This window comes from Diadema antillarum, unplaced genomic scaffold (genome assembly GCF_040938485.1).
Source record: "Diadema antillarum isolate AM-2024a unplaced genomic scaffold, OU_Dant_1.0 scf00000167, whole genome shotgun sequence".
NCBI classification, from domain to species: Eukaryota; Metazoa; Echinodermata; class Echinoidea; order Diadematoida; family Diadematidae; genus Diadema; species Diadema antillarum.
Window position 1 is genome coordinate 457,421 of NW_027271056.1, and position 22,786 is coordinate 480,206.

The 22,786-nt window shown below is 39.8% G+C and overlaps 1 protein-coding gene across 1 annotated transcript in view; it reads left to right on the forward strand.

The window, feature by feature from the left end:
• The window catches only part of LOC139722515 (uncharacterized), a 33,420-nt gene extending 11,580 nt beyond the window's left edge, over positions 1-21,840 (forward strand). Inside the window, exons 11-29 of the mRNA XM_071633803.1 lie at positions 578-668; positions 1,638-1,792; positions 2,270-2,410; positions 2,874-2,996; positions 3,530-3,716; positions 4,676-4,894; positions 5,431-5,683; positions 6,215-6,268; positions 11,573-11,681; positions 12,271-12,420; positions 13,376-13,496; positions 14,009-14,165; positions 15,964-15,984; positions 18,016-18,068; positions 18,475-18,629; positions 19,150-19,206; positions 19,708-19,812; positions 20,740-20,935; positions 21,598-21,840. Of these exons, the coding sequence (XP_071489904.1) occupies positions 578-668; positions 1,638-1,792; positions 2,270-2,410; positions 2,874-2,996; positions 3,530-3,716; positions 4,676-4,894; positions 5,431-5,683; positions 6,215-6,268; positions 11,573-11,681; positions 12,271-12,420; positions 13,376-13,496; positions 14,009-14,165; positions 15,964-15,984; positions 18,016-18,068; positions 18,475-18,629; positions 19,150-19,206; positions 19,708-19,812; positions 20,740-20,935; positions 21,598-21,840 (2,590 nt within the window). The remainder of the gene's footprint in view (positions 1-577; positions 669-1,637; positions 1,793-2,269; positions 2,411-2,873; positions 2,997-3,529; positions 3,717-4,675; positions 4,895-5,430; positions 5,684-6,214; positions 6,269-11,572; positions 11,682-12,270; positions 12,421-13,375; positions 13,497-14,008; positions 14,166-15,963; positions 15,985-18,015; positions 18,069-18,474; positions 18,630-19,149; positions 19,207-19,707; positions 19,813-20,739; positions 20,936-21,597) is intronic.
• Positions 21,841-22,786: the final 946 nt, after the last annotated feature.

Consider the following 22,786-nt stretch of genomic DNA (forward strand, 5'->3'; position numbering starts at 1 on the left):
ATTTTGACCTTTGTATTCTTTGACCTTTGACCTTGATTTTTGACCTATATTGTACATTGGCTACAAAATGCTACTCCTTCGCCATTTCTAACCCAATTTCGATTCCATTTATGATTTGCTTTATGTGATGGCACTAGGTGAGGGCTTCAAAACTTCTACACAGAATTTTGACCTTTGACTTCTTTGACCTTTGACCTTGATTTTTTACCTATATTGCACATTTTGTTACAAAATGCTACTTCCGGCGGGGACATATATTACGCACCGCGTAATTTCTACTTTTCCTTGTTTTTCCTGGTGTGCAAATGTTTAGTTCTGTGCTAGAGTGATGACTGAGATGGCTCTTTCAAAAATCCAAGGGTGCCATGCTAGATAATATGCTGGCTTTTCTTGTGGTCTTAACTGTCATCAGGTCCTCCTCATGCTTTTAGGTGCATACTTGTGCAACATTGAATGAATGAGTAAAACATTTCATGTTGACATCAATAATACATGTATCCTTGAATGTATTAGACCTTGATTAACTGCAGTTTTTTATGGGAAACTTGACATGGTGTTGTTGCCCTCTCTGACCCAGGTCTGTGCTGTACCAGATTGACACATCACTGCCAGGAATACCACCCATTCCTGTCAAGGTGGAGCTCCCATCAATTCTCAAGATACGTCAGGTCAGAGTCAAATCATGGCAGAATGCTGCCCTCGTTGTTTGAAAGACCTTCAGAGTACAGTGTCATAGCACAGTGATTTAATCCATCCACTAAGACCTCGGAATGGTTTGGAGTGTCGTACATAAGTGTGTGCTGCTAACCTGACTCAGAGCATTCACATCCTTCACTTCAGAATGAATTACTATGATTGAAGACCCGGCAGTGTGGGAATATCATGGAGTGGGAAGACTGGCCCGGCTCGGATATAGACCGATTCGAGTTCGTTGAGGGCAGCAGACAATTTGTAGCACTGGATGCAGCCATGAGCTCATTTGAGGTGTCTTAGCCGACCCCCCCTTCTCTCCCCCACCCCCCAGGCAACATGTTTATCGCGCACTTGTAACAAAGGTTCGCGCACTAAGCAAGTGTTCGTGCACTCAGTACGAGACGCCTATTGGCTAAAACAACCATGCATCAGTTTTTCATTCCGCACGCGGAAGGGGGTGGGGGGAGAGGGGGGGGGGGGTCAGCTAAGACACCGCGTTAATGGCGCTCCTCATGCCAAAAATACACATAGCGCATCACAGAATCGGTCTATATTCGAGAATGCCCGTAACAAATTGGGCAAACTGTGTACAGCTTTTTCACTGATCTCTGTGTAAGTACACACACACAGCTGAAGAATCTTGACTGGAGTCGACTGTTACCTATGAGTGTGCACTTCAATGCATATATTCACTGTTTGGTGCTATTTGTATTTTTCAAATGTATCCCAGAGGGCAGCGTATGTATCAGGGCCACCCATGAATCCCCATGCTATTGGGTCTTTAAAGCACAGCTTCAGATGGGACAGTTACACTGTAGCAGTTTTTGAGTGCAATTGAATTTGCCAGGGCAAGATAATTCATGAGGAGGGTTTCTCACACCTACTGAAATGGGACAAAGTCGTATGGTAGACTCATTAGCATTGCATCTCTCTTTGACCTCCAGGTTGCTGTGAGCAGTACCCACGTAGCCCTGGTGACCTATGAGAGGGTCGTGTATAGCTGGGGTGAAGGGACAAAAGGTCAACTGGGTCATGGAGACCTAGAACCAAGGAAGAATCCCACGTCCGTAGAGGCCCTCAAGGGGAAGTCGATAACAAGGTCAGTTTTAATGGTTTAATCTGTGACACATTGAGATCTATTAGTCTTTCATCTCCCCTCTTTCTCTCACTGTGACAGGTGTCATTTTTGGGGTTGTGTTTTTGTATTTATGCTTCCTCTTGCTCATGCACTTAAATATCTATGAGTGTTCCATTCAAATTGGTGGAATGTTTGAATAACCAAGATTATTGCCCAGTTATTTTGGTAAGGGAGGTTGACCCGTTTGGGTGTGTCACTCTCATGATGCTGATTTTCTTGTGTTGGTGAAATGTCAATATAGACGTTGAAGAATACCCAAACAATATTGTAGATGAGTGATCTACTTGGAAGTTGATGTGCTAGTTTGAAAATACCAGCTCTTGTCAGTTTGATTTTTGCACGAATCTATGCTCTACCAAGTGTTGGTCAAAAAACAACAACAAACTATTCTATCAAGTGCTGTCTGTCATCCTCTGTCTCTGTTCTGACTCATGTCAGGGTTGCATGTGGCCAAGGATTCAGTGTGTTTGGCAGCGACAACGGCATCGTCATGACGTGTGGAGATGGCTCCTCAGGATGCCTGGGCCACGGAGACTACCACAGTGCCTCCAGACCACGTCTCATTGAATCATTACTCAGGTCAGACCTCCTCATATCCCCTACACTATACCATTTTACATTCTGATATGAATATATGAAATATCACTGAAATTGCCTTTTGTGACATTCTGACACTTAATAATCACTTGCAAAAGTAATGATTCTCCAAGGGAAATTTTTATGGAGAAATGTGTGTAGTCTTCAATGAGATGACAATTGCAGATGACAATTGCAGGTGTCATAAATATTCATATGAAAATTTCTTTCACTGGGGAGGGAGATAAAATTTTGAACATAAGCAGCTCAAAATGTTATAGTTTTTCTCACAATTTTCAATGTGATGTTGATGTCATCAGTGTGCATTTACATAATCATACAAACATATTCAGTTACCATGCTCATCTGGATCCATTTAAGCAAGTAATTGTATCACCTAAGGGAGCATTACAAATAATGTGTACTTAAAGGCCACCTTTTGGTTTTCCTGATTTGTTTGATACAGTGTTGATGTGACTAGCATTGCCTGTGGCCCAGAGCATGTGGTGGTGGCTGGATCTGATGGAGAAATCTTTGCCTGGGGCAAAGGAAAGGACGGCAGGCTTGGTCTTGGTGACGAGGAAGACTAGTGAGTGTAACCCTGACCTCTCCTTGAAAAAAGACCGCTTGCTGTTTTGGAAGAATATGGATTATTGCGCATTTCCAGTCGTAATGGCTATTGATAAGCCCAAGGATATTGTAGCACTATGATAGCTTACTTTTCTTGGTAGTGAGGTTATTTTATGTTATGCATTTGCCTATTTTACGTAGTTATGATGTAAATTAGTGTTGATGAGCACTAGAATGGTCAGAGATATCATGAATTATCAGAATGAATGCAAGCCTGATGCAAGTATGAATGCAAAGTTACTACAGTTTGCAAAGCTCATCTTCTGCTTACTCTGCAGGTATCTTATAGGAAACCTCTTTGAACCATAATCATCAAAGAATGATCCATGTGATTAGAGAGTATTGTGCCTGCTTGAGAAGTTGCAGGGTATGTGTGCTCAGTAAGCCATGACTTCAAATCATAACAGACTTATTTCAACACAGGCAATCTGCATTGCCTTTCTGCATAGTGGTTAGTGTCTTAACAGGTTACTTTCCCCCTTCTATTCCAAGTTCTGAACCCATGGAGGTGACTCTTCGCGAGCCCGTCTTCATCCAAGAAGTCAAGTGTGGTGTTGACGGGACCATGCTTCTGACGGACATGGGTTGCCTGCTGGCGTGTGGCTGCAACATGTACAACAAGCTTGGACTCAACAACAGACAGGGCTTTCTGGCCTCCATGAAAAACATGTTTACAAAGGTGGGTCAACAGTCTTAGCATGATTTAGAGGATTATGCAATCACTCTCCATCAACAATAAGAGCAAGACATCCATGTGTTTCAAAAAACAAAGCACAGTAATAGCTGTAGACTGTTACAATAATACTGGTCTGTAAAGAGATCATGTGACTGGTTCTATGACCTTCTCTCCTGCAACAATTCCTTCCATGAAATATCTGCACTCTAAAACCAAACATAAAACCTACCAACAAGCACAACCCTAACCCTAATCCCAATCTTTATGTCAAACTATACCTAAATCCTATCACATCCCTAAACCTAAGTCCTTGGAGAAAATAAGATCAGAGCAACTGTCGCAGCAGCAAATGTCATGTCACCGACTAGACTTGCCATATAATTTGAAATGATAGTAGTAGCAGTAATAATAATGATAATGATAACGATGATAATGATGATAACAACAACAACAACAACAACAATAGTGATAATAGTAATAATGATAATGATAATAATAACAATAATAATGATAATAATGATGATGGTAATAATAATGACAATAATAATAATAATAATAATAATAATAATAATAATAATAATAATGATAATAAAAATGATAATAATAATAATAATGATAATAATAATAATAATAATAATGATAATGATAATAATAATAATAATAATAATAATAATAATAATAATAATAATAATAATAATAATAATAATAATAATAATAATAATAATAATAATAATAATAATAATAATAATAATGATGATAATAATAATAATAATAATGATAATGATAATAATAATAACAATAATGGTAGTAATAATGACAATTATAATAATAGTAATAATGATATTGATAACAACAATGATAACAATACATTTATATAGCACATTTTCCATAAATGTACATGATGGTGCAACATCTATGATGGTTGAAGACAAAGTAAACCTCATCTTTTCTGCTCCACCCAGACGGAGGTGGAAGGGAGGAAGGTCCCCACTGTGGTGAAGGCCCTTAGCAAGTTCCGAGTCCTGGACATGATGGTGGGACCCCACCACAGTGCTGTACTGATGGACGGAGGCCTGGTCTACATGTTTGGCAAGAACCATCATGGCCAACTGGGCTTTGGGAACACCAAGCCTAGAGAAGCCCCAGCCCAGGTCCAAACCATGGGAGACAAGATCGTGACAGTCAGTATTTCAGTCGACTCGTAGACTGTGATTCAATGGGAAATATTGTCATGATTACTGTCCCTTTTGTAAAAAAAAAAAAAATCCTTTTGTGAGGTCTTAAAGTTGCTTGTAAAACCTGGATACAGTTGGCTCACAGATTGTATGAAAGAAGTATAGGCTGATTTAAAATGTCTTTGATGAAAGAAATGGAGGGTTCTTATCAGTAGAAGTGTATGATACCTTGAAGAGACATTATACAATCCAGAGAGCTCATTTGTTATGAACACAATAATTCACGTATGAGCTTGATGTAAGGTTCTAGAGAAGGATAGATCTGATCATATACCTAAAATGTCCAACGCTTGTTCAAAAATTGGTCTAATATCTATTTCATAGCAAGAAAAAACATAAAACCTGCAGATTAAGAAGAACAGTTCATTAGAATTTTTACAAGTATAGTAAAACTTATGCGTTGCTTGAATGTGTTGTAAAAAAGGAAGTTAGTACATTTGTAGATATTGTGTGGTCATATTGTGATGTTTGTACTCCAACAGACCGTAGCTTGTGGGGAGGATTACACGGTAGCGGGAGCCACCGATAACCACCTCTACCTGTGGGGCAAGGGATGGCTGACCTCTGACCCCGGTAATGACAGCACCAAGAGCAGCCTGGAACTGAACCAGGGCAAAGGTCAGGAGGGCAGCAATGGCAAAGGGTCGCTGGGGTCGACGGGCAGCCTGAAAATCCCCATGGAGAAGATTATAGAGGCGACACAGAGTGACGGGGAGGAGAAACCAGATACAGCCTGTGAGCATCTGTGACACATGATCACCCCTTGGGGTTACTGGTGATATCTATTAGTTATGAATGTGTGTTCTGGGTCGAGGGCAATTACCCCAGACCCTTCCCCTGGCCTTAGCCGGGGGGTAATTGCCCTCTGGGGGTAATTGCCCGGATACAGTATGTTCCACATGCATGTATTCATGAATATTCACAATCGTGAAGCATAAATATTTATGAATACATGCATTTGGGTTACCTGTGATATCTATTAGATATATGTATGTTCTGCATGCCTGTATACATGAATATTCATTATTGTGAAGCATGAGAATTTAGAGGACCATGTGAGACAGAGATTGGGAACATTGGTTGGTAGAGAGATACCTCCAGGCTGTTACTCTGTCAGCTCAATGGAGCTTTTATTCATCCTTCTTTACATTTTCACTTGCTTTAATCATGCTAAATTAGTTAAGGCAGGTTTCATTTGTGTTTTTGCAACTGGGTCAGCAGTTATGAATTGTATTTCAGTGACTGTTTGTTTTCCCACATTCACAGCTCCGACTGATGGTTCTGCAAATCTCAGTGCCCCATCCACCCCCAGGGCTGAAGGTAAGACTATGACTGCTTTCTCATGATTTTGACAGAGGACTGTGACACATTTGACTGTTTTGGTTTGACCATAAAATGATTTGTTTTGATCATTTCATTGTTCTAGAATCAATGCATTCATTGAAATAACCTCTAGATCTCAGAAGATACTTTTCATTCCTGCAGTCAGAGGATATCTTGGGCAGTTGTTAGCTTTATTCTCTATGAATGGTACTGTAGAGGGACTCCGTCATTGGCTATTGCTTAGATTGTGGCATTGTTGAATTGTTTAGCTATCCTGATTTACATGTTCTTGAAAGCCACTGTCAAATTATATACAACTGATCCCTTATAAACAAATCACCACAGTTTTCAAGCAGTGCAAAATGTATGGTGTTTTTTTTTTTTTTTTCCTGTGATAAATTCAATGTAACAGTCTTTTCAAAGTATACAATGACCTGATCAGGGGAATGAAGGCATATTCATATCAATCACACTACAACCGCGGATATTTCGATTGCATTACTATATTATCTATTGATCAAACACTTTTGACACTGTTATATGGCAGTGGAATAATAGATCTATCAATAGGAAATGAGCTGTGCTTGGATTTATCAGGTTATGATTGCAATAGAGGTAAAGGTATTCATAATAACATATATTTTGTTTCCTATTCATTGGATGCTTATGGTTTGGTACCTCCTGTCATTAAATTTTTCAGTTGTGCATATTCTGAGCTAAACAAAATAACTTTCTCTAACTATTACCAATTCGTTAAGAAGCAACAGAAATTTACAACAATCCTCCCCCCTCCCCCCAAGAAAAGAGAACATAGTAGGATACCTGACACCCGTTTTTTATTTCTCACATGCCTTAACTCATGAAGCGGCCAAAAGTGCACCACCAGGCGGCAGGCGGAAGCGATTCGACAGCACTGACAGCGTGTTCCTGCCCAACGGAGACAAGGGTAGCTACAGCTCCTCCCCAGATAATAGGATCACAGGTTTGTGCAGGACGAATGCAACATTCGATTACAGCCTACATGTATGGAAACTACTAACCATAACTTGACACGTCTATCTAGTTTGATCACTGTGTGAATCTATTTCACTCAATATTAATTAATTGACAGGAAGTTTGTATTCCTTTCTAACAAGTCACGCTGTGTAGAAACCCCTTTTCCTCATGTTAGAGTGTGTATTTGAAGCTATCTATATTTATGTGTGTATAGTGTGTATCTATGTGTGTGTGTGTGTGTGTGTGTGTGTGGTGTGATGCTTGCCCACATTAAGCATGTTAACAACTATTACTGAGGTGTGTGTTATATCATAGAGAATGTTCTAGGATCAATCATGCGATACATATGATGTAGCTGTGCTACTGAAATGCACTGACGAAAGATAGTATATCGATATTTGCAGCAGGAAGAATGCATAGAGCGGAAATCATACTTGTATGGAAGCAAGTTCTTGAAAATATCACAGGCATGGTCCCGGTCACAACCTTACATGACAGATACGTTTAGGCCGCAGTTTTCAACACTTTACACCCTCCCCAGTTCTGTCATAAAAGAGAAAATAAGAAAAGTGTATAATGCCATATGGTAACAGAATTGGAATTACATGCTCATGTTGAAGTGCTTTTGTGTTTGCCATGAACAAGTGAAAGTTATCCTTGAATTTATTTTCATTTGCATTTTTTTGTTTTCCCGTTGGTGAGTGTGCCGTTCTGTGAGATTGCAATATTTTTCTGTTTGACGACCGTTACAGCCGCTTCACCACTTGATGTAAAAAACAGTACTAGATGAGTTGTTGTTCTAGGCTGTATTTAGGTCCGTATGATTTAGATATCTCACTTGGCTGAAAAAATGGTCATTATCAGGTCATAATAGATTAAAATTAAGATTTTAAAACAAATGTCATCAATGTTGCAGTATTACTGCTTGTTGTAATGAAATGTCAGAAAGTATGATAAATTGTTTGTTCTTTCTTTTCTTCTCATTATCATCATCTTCTTCCACTTCTTCATCTTTGACCACCTTACAAGATCACATTGATGACTTAGAGATTATGAGACTTGGCATTCTAAAAACTGATCAGACTTAATTAATTAATATCAGATATCGCACAAACTTAATGAGTGATGAAGGCAAAAAAAAAATTATGCCCGTCAGATATTAAATTAATGAATTTTAATCTTGAATAAGTCACAGGTTCTCTTGTTAGAATGTATTATAACCCACATAGACTAATTTTATAGTGGAGGTACATTTTATTTTTTAAGTTTATTCACCAATTATTGACATGTTACAAGTAGATTCTGCATTCTCACTTGTGACGTACACAAGCTCTTCAGAAATTGTATATTACTGTAGAAAGTGTAGAGATCTGACTAATGTTGAATGTTTCATGTCATCAGCTGAGAACAGGAGAGGAAAAAATGGTGTGAATCATTATTCTTGTGTCTGTTGAAATATTGCACATGCACAACAACTTGCCAAACATAGACAAATAGCCTGGAAGTGCTCGGCGCTTAAAGTGAACAATGATCAACACACTCATTAATGAGTCGAATTTGCTCATGAAGCAAACGTGAAGTTTGTTTTGCTTCAATGTCAAAGCAACCCCATCCATCCCAAATGTTCGCTTGAATGGCTTTTGACTTCACAATACAATATACCTCATGCATGCACGCTGTCCTTGCAGTAATTTGCGCTGACTCGGTCATTGCATGCATGCAAACAGCGGTGCCGCTGGTCTGGCCACTGGAGGAGCTAATGGCTGACCAGCCAGTCCAGGGTCTTGCTTTGAAGTCCGGTAAGCCTCCTTCCCACCAGTCAGACACTACCTTCCTGTTCCATGCCCCCTTCATGCGCCCCGCCCCCTCCACCACAAGCTCCATTGAGTTTGCCTATCATCATCAGCACTGCGTTATGTTTTCATCGGGTTCAGTCGGCATGCAATTATTTTACCATTGTGCCCCTTGCTTTTTCTTGTGTCCTTTGGCAACGGAGTATGTATTGGTGTGATATTGGTGTGCTTATTTGGTTCTAATGGCGGACGTTGTGCATGTTTTGCATATCAGTTGCAAACGATGTTAGCTAAGTGTCAATGGAAATCTTGCTTGTCTGTAAACCTTTAAATGTCCAGCTAGTTGTCTTAAGCCCCGACACAGTTTTCACACAGTGTCTTGGCATGTCATCTCCTCTTACGTCTTTTCCAGCAGAGGTATTTCAATCAGTCAAAATGTTATCCCATCTTCTATTCAAGGGATTGATTAGAAGTAATTCATAGACTCCAAAACTCTACACAAATCTTGATGGTTATTTTTGTTTCCCATGAACAATATCCGGCAAGTGACAACTTTGTGAAGTTGGGTGGTAGAAGGCTTCACGGTGCAACACGTATTCTTTCTGGAGTATGTGAGTGGCCCTGAAAAGGGCCTACCCAATCCCGACGTTTCGGCAAGCTACGTCGGGATTGGGTAGGCCCTTATCAGGGCCACTCACATACTCCAGAAAGAATACGTGTTGCACCGTGAAGCCTTCTACCACCCAATGTTCTACCACCATGGAAGCCTTCAAAGATTTCAACTTTGTGAAGTGCAGAATAGTTGTTTGAACTTTTTTAGTGATTATTTTCCTATAGCATTGATTCACAATCATTGGTCATTTACAATCACAATAACACCAGAAAATCACATAGTTTGTCCAAAGAACCTCATCTTCAAAATCAGGTCATCCCTTGCTACCAATATCACAAACATTATACTAATTTGAAGGCATACGATTCAAACAAAGTTATATTTCATATCAAATTCCTTGCTACACTCTGTTTACTTATGCTCATTCTTCATTTGCATCAAGAGTGCTGTTTTATCGAATATACACAGCAGCTTAGCTACAGATCTGCCGGCATAAAGATTTAAACAGCCAGATATTTTCGATCCTGTATCATTCCCCCCCCCCCATAAGTTTAAGATGATTTCGACTGTGTTACATTTGGTTGTAGTAATGTTGTAGTTTGTTGTTAGTATTTTGAAACATTGGGAGAGCTGTCTTCATGACAGTGATATTAACTATAGACCCTACTTCATCACCCATATGTTCCTTACAGTAGATCGAAATCCTCAGTCATGTACAATGTATTCTACTAATAGACAATTATCATGATAATCGAAGGGTTTAGCAGAAAATCTGCCAGACTTGGCAGAGTTACTGCTACAGCTTTTGCCAGCCATCAGTCAGCAGGCTAGTGACAATTTTGATCTGTGCTGTATGAAAATCATTGTTACATGAAATACACCATCTGTATATTCTAATTTGGCCAAATGGCAAACTCGATCGGAACATGTCTGCAGTGTGCACCAAACTAATCTAATATTTGACATTAACACTAAACTACAGTGTGACAAGTATCTCTGTACACGACACGTACTAATCATTTCACTTTCGAGAAGAAATTGATACCGTTCGTCGGTATGTGACATTGATGATGTTCTTTATTTTGGTGTTACCGTGGACTGGAGGAAACCATGTTTTCTGTATTGGATATAGGATGGTTGCATTTGATTTCTACAGAAAGTCCATTTACTGACTATCTAGTCTACCCTGAATGTGGTGAAGCAGTCTTACTTTCCCCACAAAACAGTCCTCCACCAAACTGATTGTAAGTTGTATAATATGTATTTGTTTGAATTGAGTAGCCCTTTCATGGCATGAACTATGTTTTCTTGCTGTGTGTAGTACTGTGTTGTTCATATTCTGTGTGCATCATTGTGGACCCTTTTACCAATGTAATATGTCATTATTTTTTGTTGTTGTTGTTGACTTTCTGTCTCAATGGATCATGCATGCTACATGTGAAGTTAATGATTTGTTGTTCTTGCTGTGTCTTTCATATGGATGTTTATCCCAGTTCATCGTATCTTTATATGCTGGAGTCATGTCTTACTCAGATCATTCAGACGTGTGCTTATCCTATGGCCTGAATGCACCATACAAATATGTTGTATGTGTAATGCGATCATTTAAGATTGCAAATGTGCAGTACACACAGAGTCTGTTGTTAAACTATTTTAAATCCAGTGAACTCATCTATGCAGCTAATCAATTTTTTCTGAATCCAGCATCTGAAATGATTACCTGTTGAGCAGGAATTCATTCCCCAGGAAATTGCTCTATATCAAAAAGCAAGATCATCACTTTGTGTATAGAGAAGTCAGTGAGTGAGAGTTGGAAATATTTTAATGCATGAAACAGAGTGATATAGATCTATGTATGACAATGACAATGTTTTGTTTCTCTTTCATGTGGAACCACAGGTGGCTCAGGTAGCGGTGTCCGACGTCACATGACCAGTGCCACCAGTCACCAGAGTATAGACAGTCAGGATAAGTCGGAGCTCTTCCTACAGCCCACGCCCATCCTGAAGTAAGTCTGACAGTGTACTGTAGCACCACATGGTTCCATATGATACTATCATTTCAAGTAGTTGTGTTAAATTCTAGAACATGTGTGTGAAGCTTGACATGAAAACCACAGAGCTGCATTTCAATTATTGAAAAAAAAAAGAAGTAAGAGGATTATTACCTCAAAGGTACTTTTTATAGCTAGATATCCTTGAAAGTTTTGGCTAATTTTGATGGTATGTAGAAAAAACAGAATGATCTTAGGAGCGGCACCTAAAAAAAACAAAACAAAAAAAACATAAAAAACATTCTTGGTGAATGTGTCAGACATATACATTCTGTAGTCACATTCTGACTGTGAAATCCATGGAAACAATTTAAGTTCAAGACAGAGGAAGACTTTTCATCAGTCCGTGCAAAATTTCGAGACTTGTTTCATCTACTCGCATACTACTCTGTCATCAAGCATCATATACGAACTAATTTTTGTAGCGATGTTAGACTGCATGCATAGGAGTTTGCTATGCCAGGTATGACACACAGTCAAGCTGTTGAAAAGTGATGTACGAAGATAACCATCAATTTGCCATTCACATATCTTGTGTCTTCAGACTTGGGTCGGAGTGTAATGACGAATCCTACGAACTGAGTCTGAGTCAGGTGTATTGCCAGGGAGAGAACATCTTTGTCCAGCTGGAGACGAGCTGTCCGTTGCCAAGGAAGAAGTCCAAGAGGAAGAGGAGGAATCTCCTGAGGAAGGCGTAAGTGGAGATGAGTGTTGATGTTGGTGGAAGAGCTTGAGTGTTAAAGGGATGGTACAGTATTGGTGGAGATGAAAATTGGGCTTTAACTTTTTTTGCGAGATACCAAGAAAACATTTATGAAATAGTACAGACCATACCATTTTAAGAGGAATTCAAAGTTTATTTGATAAAAATCGGGTTTGGAATAGCTGAAACATCAAAAAACAAAGTAAAACAAAACGATCGTAATAAAATGTTGGTCCCACACTTTATTAGGATCGCTCTGTTTTGGATATCTCGGCCATTTCAAAACCAATTTTCATCAAATAAACATTGAATCCCTCTTGGAATTACATGCTCTTTCATATTTCAAAAGAGGTTTCTCACTATCTCACAAAAAAATGTTAAAAACCTGAAGTTAAATTTCAACCAAAACTATACGATCCCTTTGAGCCTTTCAAGCATTATTGGGTATTCTAAAAGTGATTATATGAGAATTTTTGTGCTTTCTGTCGCACTTTCAGTACCAGGGAGGCTGGATTGAAGTGATGACATATGAATAGGTATTCAAGCAGTTCAAGTTTCATTGTTTGGGCAGTTGTTTTCTTAATCCTTTTTCACATTGAATACCTTGATGAAAACAGACGCCATGTAGAGAATAGCGTTTGATGGTTGGTTTAAGGGTCAAAGATGAGTTTAGATGTGAAGTAGAATTTGGAAACTTTGTGAGATCCCCAGCTTGGGGGGGGGGGGGGGGGTGGACATATTACAAAATGTCACCGTGCGTGTCTTAAAGAATTCTATCAAAATATGTAATTTAGTTTCATTTTTACACAACTGATGATCGATCATAACTTGGTCAAAGTTTGGTGTATGTCAGTAATATGGTATTTGGAGGCTTGTCAGTCAACAATGTGATTTTCAAATGTCATGACACAATATGTTATTTTGTCTGCCTCTGTCATCTACCCAGGAGCAGTAACAGCCTGACAGCGGAAACAGCCCTGGGCTCCTCACAGCCCTCCACCCTTAGCAACGACGCGGGAGACGAATACACCAGCTCCGAGACGTCTGAGCTTGACACCAATGGAGCTGTGAGTTGCCAGAAATTCCTATGAGGGAAAAGAGAATTCAATTTTGCATAGAAGTAGTTTGTTTTGTTATATGTTCTTTGTTTGTTATGGATTATTCCCTATTTGTATTATTTCCCATTTTCACTTCTTGTAAGCGCATTGAGCACTTTCATAGATAAAGTGCTATATAGGCAACCATTATTATCATTATCTCTGATGGGTTACTGAAAGATATGGTATATGAAATAGTGATAAGTGAATGGCTAGTAGGTTTAAGGCATTTCATTCAAACCAAGGGATGGATGTCATATATCAATCAGGTTACTGATCTATCACTCAAACAAAGCAGGGTTGAAATGACAGCTTAATAAGATCTGATTTTTGATGCTGTAAGCATTCTTTCTGAGATTACATTCTGTTCCTGTTTGTTGTCTTCCCCTCAAGTGTCACATTGGTTGACTTAAATCAATTTCATGCAGTCAGATATATTTCATTTTGGTATTAAAGCGATTGTTCGTCTTCTTAATTTTCAGATTCCCACGTGGTTGCAGAAGGAATTCAGAGAATCCCTGGCTGATGGGGGCGATGGAAACGATGCTGACGACAGCGATGTTGATGCCTCCAACGGCTCAAAGGTCGGCAGCAAGGGTGGCAAGCATGTGGTCCACTTGAAGAACAAGGACATCAAAGGTTAGACTCAAAGGAATGTTTAGTCATTGGTACCATCTGGAAATATGTGTTACCATCCCTTTTTATACCCCCGCCAAACGAAGTTTGAAGGGGGTATATAGGAATCAGCGGACGGTCGGGCGGTCGGGCGGTCGGTTGGGCGGTCGGTCCGTTGCAAATCTTGCGTCGCGAACTACTTCCTCAGTTTTCAACCGATTCCCATAAAACTTGGCACAGATGTGTGCCTTGGGTTGTAGATGTGCAAGACGTATTTTTTGACAGTACCCAAAAGTACGTTGCCATGGTAACGGCATATTATGGGCAAAAATGGGTACAAATCTTGCGTCGCAAACTCCTCCCACAGTTTTTGATCAATTTTTATGAAATTAGGTACAGATGTTCATCTGAATATGTTAATGTGCAAGACACATATTTCCGCAGTGGCAAAAAGTGCGTTGCCATGGTAACGGCATGTTATTGGTAAAATATAGGGCAAAATGCTTCATGGCAAAACTGCTTCATCAGTGTTCTTCCAATTCTCATGGAATTCATATTGAATGTTTGTCTTAGGATATAGGTCAGCATGACACATTTCTTGACAGTGACAAAAAGTATGTTGCCATGGTAACAGCTCACATATTATGAGCCAAAATGATGGAAAATTTTGTGTTGCAAACTACTTCCTCAGTTTTTGCCCAATTTCCATGAAACTTGGTACAGATGTGTGCCTTTGGTTGTAGATGTGCAAAACGCATTTTTTGACAGTACCCGAAAGTACGTTGCCATGGTAACGGCATATTAATGGCAGAAGATCAAGGAAAGATCTTGCGGATTTAATACTTCCTCAGTTTTTTGACCAAAGCTTATGAAATGTGGCACACACCTTGATCTTGGTGGGAAGATGTGGAAGACATATTTTTCGGACGTGTCGGAAGCTGCGTTGCCAAGGTAAAGGCATATAAATGGCAGAAGATCAAGGAAAGATCTTGCGGATTTAACTACTTCCTCTGTATTCGACTGAAGCTCATGAAATGTGGCACACACATTGGTCTTGGTGGGAAGATGTGCAAGACATATTTTTTGGACGTGTCGGAAGCTGCGTTGCCATGGTAACGGCATATTAATGGCGGAAGATCAAGGAAAGATCTTGTGGATTGAACTACTTCCTCAGTTTTTGACAAAAGCTTATGAAATGTGGCACACACAATAGTCTTGGTGGGAAGATGTGCAAGACATATTTTTCGGACGTGTCGGAAGCTGCGTTGCCATGGTAATGGCATTTAAATGGCAGAAGATCAAGGAAAGATCATTCCTTGGGTAAGACTGTCGTCACGGGGCGGGGATATTAATCACCTTCAGTGATATTTCTAGTTGTTACTGGGAAAGTGTAAGATGTAGAGATACCAGGAAGAATTATTCCCGGAGGTATTTGTTGTGTGATGAGGAGAGAGATTCACCCTCACTTCTGCATCTATGGCTTTGAAAAGCGATGGTAGGAAATCAGAAGATATTCCAAGATTGGAAAAAAGATAAAGACACAGTCTGCACAGTATATTGATATGCCTCCATGGTTCTCAGTATTCAAACGCAAATGTGTAGCAGCCACATCACATCAAAGGTGTTGTGTGTTGCATGTAGTATAATGTTTGTAGTGAAACGTCATCACTAGCTGTAGATCAGATAGTTGATTAACAATTTGACTGTCAAATCTAGCATCCTCTGGTAAAGAAAAGGACTGGTTTGCTACATATTGATGACATTCATTTCATATTTCTTGTTACAAACTATTGAAGCCCTTTTCCCTTATTCCTTTATTCAGCTTATTTCAAGCAACTGAAAGGTGAAGTTGAAGAGTGTGAGCTGCAGTGTGTCTATGCACGTTGCTGTTTTTTGTGCACTACACAAACTTTATTCACCCCTATCCCTTCCTTGAAATATCCTTAAGTTGTAATGAAACTGGTTCTCACAGGCTTGGTACAGCTTCACTGTTTGCAAAATAAATGGGTTGAATTACTGTTACTGTGAATGATAGCACCTGCAATTTCTTCTTTTTTTTTTAATTACTGTAAGTGCTGAAGAAAAATATTTGGTTTGCAGCAATGGACTGGTCAAACTGGACCCCATGGAAGACCAGCTTAACATATCTGAATATGGGCTATATATCCAGCCATCTTCTAAGATGTAATTGAACAAACACACAAACAAACAATGAGTGTAGGTGTAACGTATCATCCTTGTCACACTCCACAAAATTTCATAAGTGGGAATCTAAGCAGAATGAGATCAACTGAAGAGTTTGTTCGCAAAAACCGATAAGTCCATATTTGCCAAATGGAGATATTTGCGATTAAAGGTCAAGAAAAATAAAGAGAATAATAAGAAAATTTTTGCTTCTTTTGACCGTAACTTCAAAAATGTACCTTTATATGTAGTGACCAATATATCATTTAAAAGGTATTATTTTGTACTTTATGACAGAGACCGTACTTCAAAATCTTAAAAAATGGACTTATTGGTTTTTGCGAACAAACTCTTCAACTATTGATGCAATGTGTTATAACAATCCAGTCATTCTGAATGGCACCTTCATGTGTGGACGATTCTAAATATTCACCTAGCTGTGCTTTATGAGGATGCTAATTTACGAAATTATAACACTCTATTTGATTTCAGTTTCATTGAATGATATTTACTGCCCAATAAGCAAGGCTGTTATTTCATTTTTGTCCAAATTGCTCAGACTATTAGATGGGCCATGATATTTGTTATGAACCTACCACCTATGAATCTTAATTCTTCGAGTTGCATTTAAAGGTGCATGGTCCCGGTGTTTTGGTCAAATGCGTACGCGGGCGCACGACGCAAGTTTCCTATAGAGACCTACGCTATTGACTCCTCTTTAGCGCTTACGCTTTGGCCCACTTCCCCGAGTCCGAAGAAGTCCGATTCACTGTAGTTACTGTAAACGTGGAAATTTTTGCGGTACATTAATTTTCGCGGATTTCGCACTACATTAATTTTCGCGGATTTCGCGCTACGTTCTGCTGCGCGAATTCAAAAACGCGCGAATATATCTTCGCAATTTTCCATGCACATTTTGAACGGCCTGGTGTGCTTCGTCGATGATACTGCTACGTAGTACAGACATGTTTACGCATATAGCAGTATCATCGCACGCACCGCACGCACCGAGCCCACGGCCGATTGGTGTGCTACATCCCCGCGACTACAGTACTAGTCCTACAGTACATGTATCGAGTAAAATAATTGTATATGCACTATGTAGTTGAGCGCTTGTACTGGCACTCGCGCCGCTCGCTATGTCGCTTATCGTACGCTGGCATCGCTGGATGAAAACAGCGACTGTGTATTAACTTGCTGCGGAGCGCGAATTTAAGAACCCGCGAATATGTTTTCGAGCTGCTCAGCGCGAAAAATTAATCGTGCGAAAGTATTGACGTTTACAGTAGTGGTCCGATCACAGTTCGGCTCATGATTCGGCTGAGGGGGATGACAGCTTTAGCAAACCTCTTTTGTGATGTCATAATAACAAGCACATATGCTCGCACCCTGGCATTACTACAGACTGCGCGATGCGCAGAGAAGACAATGAAGGCAACGTTACTTAGCAACACCTACTCACTTTACTCTTGATGACAGCTCAACTTCGGTAATCTTCGTATCAATGCTGACGGTGATCGGCAGTATCATCAACAGCGCCCTCTACACTACTGGGACTATGCACCTTTAAGTGAACAAGGAAATTTGAGTGATGAGTGCAGTACCTCAAGTCAACACAGTCATATTTGCTACTTCATATCCTCATATGGCTTCTGATTGATATTCACCTTCTGTATTTTTTCCACATCAGCTGAGCAAGGGAAAAAACCTGACCAGCCAACACACAGGGACAGTGTTACAAAGGTATGTTGTTAGGACCAACCTGTGACATGAGTTCTGTGTTCTATGTCACCTTGTTACTTTTACAAGAAATTGCAAATTTTCTGCACTTTTTCATGACAGTTGACCTGATGGCTCATTCACTGTTACTACTTTACAGTGTAACAAATTGTACTGTTATGATATATTGCCAAAAATCAAAGTCATCACATAATTAGGAGGTTTTGTAATATCCAGCCTTATTATAGTAAGGTTCCACTGTATACACATAGTCTCTATATTACACCATGAATGGTAAGCTCTTTTCACGTCTTCTTCTGTAGAAATGCATCCTTCATAGTTGAAGATCAGTGCACTTATATATATCGACATGGTCACCTAAGCTCAATAATAAATTCAGTGGTATCTGTTCATAATTCTCAATGTCCAGCGTGGCTTTGATGGTCAAGCCATTCCTGTCCTGGTCAAGAAGGCATCCGGTGAGATGCAGGTCATCACTTCACCAGAGAGTGGCGTTGACTTCAACACAGGTGACCCCATGTCAAGTGACTCAGGGTCAGAGGTCAGGCAGCCCAAGGATAGAATGTAAGTCAAGACTGTCAGAACTTTTTTGGTACCATTTATAGAACATCTTCGTCACGTCTGCTTGTCATTTCATTGGTTGTTTAATACAACAATGAAAGTAAATAATAATATTGAATAGAACAACAGTAACTTTCAGCATCATCAAATAGGATGAAACAAGAATCTAACTTTTGGTTGATTTATTACCATTACAGTGCTTGCCATCCGTTTAATTTCTATGCTACACATGTACGGCTCAAGTAATAATTTGTCTCTTCACATAGAAATGTTGATTACTCTTTAAAAGCGATGTTTGTCCTCTCTTTGCTCAAAACAGTGTGAGCCTGCAGCATAGATGTGATATGATACCAATGAATTATAAAGTGACATTGTGTTATATACTCTCATATAAAACCATGGAACAAATATGTGTTGAGGAGGCTGCGCTGTTATCAAGGGAGATTGTGTAACACTGACAGAGCAGTGCTTGTTTCGACATTCATCGTCATTTCTGCCCAATATGTTCATTGTCATTTTGCAGGCCTGATGATGGCAACAGTCCTGGGAAGAAATTTGCATACGTAGCCACAGCAGCAATGTAAGTTTCAGCAGGAAAACACAAGCCCTGTTGGTGTGTGAACACACCTTCCTCTCATTGTTCTGCATTGCTGAGAAAAAGAAACTCTGCCTGATTTGATACAAATGAAAGGACTATGTAAATCATGCTGTGCATAACACAAGGCCCTCTCTTTTCCTTGTCATATCCAATGCTTTCCATCAAGCGTAGGTGTAAGAAGGCCTTGTAACTTACTAAATACACCTCTTTAATGGAGACTCTGCCCCTCACTAGCCACTCTATAGCTATTTATACACCACGCACATTCATTGGGTGTTCATGGAATATGATTTTAAAGTTATTAATACTGAGAAAAATTTGAATTGTTCATGTAATGCTAACAATATGAATTAGTATCACATGATGGTAATATCAGGGAGTGTTGTGATTATGCAATATGCAAGCACCTGGTGTTCTAAGTTATTTGCCTTTGGATGTGGCTCATCAGGTTATTCTGTGATTAACGATGTTTCTTCCATACAGGCATGCCAGCAAAGCCAGTCCATACAAACAACAGAAGCCCCCAGTTCCCGGAACCCAACGCCAGCTCAACAGGTTACGCATAGGTCGGGGCAGGGCCAGAACCAGGTTAATACCATTTAATATTTTCTTTCTCTCTCTCTTTTTCCTTTTTTTTTAATGCCTCTGCCACAAAGTGTCACCGGAGGCATTATTTTCTTTTAACAAGGCATTTGACAGTAGTGTTATTTATATTGGATTATAATTATGTGTTTTATTAAGCAAAAAAGAAAGCAAAACTGAACAGACCAAACTGAGTGAAAATGTCTCAGTATCGATGAAAACATCTGTAAGTTAAGCCAATTCAGCCTAGTTTGTGAGTTGGAGTTAGAGACAAAACCTTTTTTTTTTTTTTTTAATGTACCAGAAATGAAAGCACTCAATATGATTTGTGGACAGAATTGAATACGTAATGGAAGACAGGTGCTAACTTCATGCCTATGGGCAGTGAAGCTTTTAATCACAGCAAAATGGTCTTTACCAAAATGATTATGTCAATAAAGAATTGTACTAGTCACACGTAGAAACAGACCAAGTTCATTCATGCCGCCCTTTTTCATCATCTTTAACTGTTTTTAATGTAATCCCCATGTCTCTTCTCATTGGACTCTATCTGTGTGTTATGTTATCACAAGCATGGCAGCAACACCATTCTATGGCATTTATTCCAATACTGTAAAAGTGGAAATTTTTGCGGTGTTGAAATTTTCACGCATTTCGTGCAACCAGAAACTAGCGCGAAAATAAAGGCACACGAATATTTTTGCTTGCCATGTGTCCCAGTAGCTGATGGCTTGATTCTGCGGAATTAAAAACACACAAAACTCTTCTCACTCGGCGAGCGTGAAAAATTAGTCGCGCGAAAATATCCACTTTTACAGTATCAGTCAGTTTGATTTACCAGCACATGACAGCCCTACACAAAACTTCCGATCCAAACTCTGAAGAGTCTATTCAAACACCAAGCCTGAAACCTTCAATCCTCTCCCCCGACAGCTCGTGGACGATAGACGGGCTACTGAAGGACAAACCCAAGAAGCCCGGGGAAGGGGTCAAGGAGGTCAAGCTGCAGGAGGAGGTCCAGCGGCTGCAGGAAGAGAAACAGAAGACGGAGGAGCGCCTCCATCAGATGGAGGAGGAGAAGAAGAAACAGATGGAGGAAGTGGAGGAGGCGGCCAAGAAGGAAGCGGAGGTCAGGATTAGCTAAGGTTTTCTCATTTCCTAGGAAGAGGAGAAATCCTTCCACCTATTGAGGATGAGCGCTGAGTATACGTGGGCAAATGTCTATGGGAAATGCATGCTGTAGCAAAATCGACCCGTCTCCAATGCGTAAAATGCATCTCTGCGATGTCTATTCTTTTTGATATCTCAACATGACAAATACATTAATTTTCAAATTGTAACAAATCTGGCAGTCTCTGCTGCAATGTATTTTGCAAGCGTAGCATTTGAGATCACTACTTCAGAGATCATAGTATGTTAAGGCAGAGATATTAGGCTTGCCTTTTATAATCTGCAAGATGTAGATATTTGCTGCTTGTATTCAAGAAACTCTATATTTTCAAGACAGACTAATAGAGGAGAACTACTTAGTTTGCCAGGAACCAATCATGAAAAATAAAAATGAAAATAAATGCTGTTTCCCGAGATTGGACAATGGTATAAAAATAATTCTGCCAAAAATGTAGATGCCGGTCAATGGCTCTCATGTCATGGCATGAGCAATGGAAGTTTTCAAGCATTGTAATTTAAATATCAAATGCAAAGAGTGAAAGTTAGTTTGTATAGAGTATGGGGATAGGGCTACAAGGCAAGAAGGTAACCTCCCCACTGCTGCTATGTGTGTCTCCACAGAAACGGGAGCAGGAGCTGCGGACGGAGATCAACCAGCTGCGGACGGAGCTGGTCTCCCAGAGCCGCAAGATGGCCGACAACAACCAGCTGATGCTGAACCTTCAGGAGCAGCTGCTGGGGCTGCAGTCGGAGCAGCTGAGGATGAGTGCGCGGGAGAAGAGGGCTACCTCCAGCATGTCACCCCGCCCAAAATCCTCTCCGGCATCCCCACGGACCCAGAGCAAGATCTGCACCCTCAGTTGATGCCTTCCCCCACCCCCCCCCCCCCCCCCCCTCTTTCTTGATCACTATCTAGGCATAGTCTTTCACTAGCATGCATTTATGTAATTGTTAATTTATAGACCTCATGATGTTTCAGCTGATTTAATGTCGCATTAATGGAAACAGTCTCCAAGAAGATTTGAGAATAAGAAAGTTTGCTGGACATAGCCATTCAATGGTTTTTCTGCATTGTATTTCTCTTGTTTTAGTGTGCTTTGTTTTCTTTGTTATGTGTTGTAACATGCTATCTATTGTTAGATTCCCATGACTATTATTTAAAACTGACAAATTGGATGATACTTCCCATTAGGTGCAGGAACCATTATGTGCATTAAGAGAAGCATTATATGATGTTGTGTGTACAGATATATTGTTATTTTGTCAGTGCTTGAAATGCCTTAAAGCTGATGACATATAAATCAACTCATGATGTTATTTTTTCCCGTTTTTTAATTAATGGACCTTGAACTTTCTTTTTTTTATAACACTGCCCACCAGCAAAACTCACTTCTTTCCATTGTCTTTCCATAGTTACATTTTCAGTGCCTTATATTTAGTGGCATTTGAATGACCAATACCGTTTGCTTGAATAGCTTTATCTCTTGGAGTGGAGAGTCCAGTTTGCACCCATTGCTTTGTGGGTTTGCCTTCTCTGGTGACGACCTCTGGTGAAGAGTTGCACAGTGTAGTAGTTTGTGGACAAAGTGCTTGGTGGTGCTGCACGGGGATCAGTGGCAGTGGTATGGGCAGCCTCGTGTGAAACTTTCATGCCTGATAGTATATTGCCCCCTAAGCAGGAAGGGTTAGTATTTTCAGATGGCAGCATATGAAATGTACTACAAACATTGGATATTTCACAGTGTAAAAATTTTTCACATAATTATTTCACTCTGTGATACCAGGGTAAAAATGAAATTTGTTTCTTTTT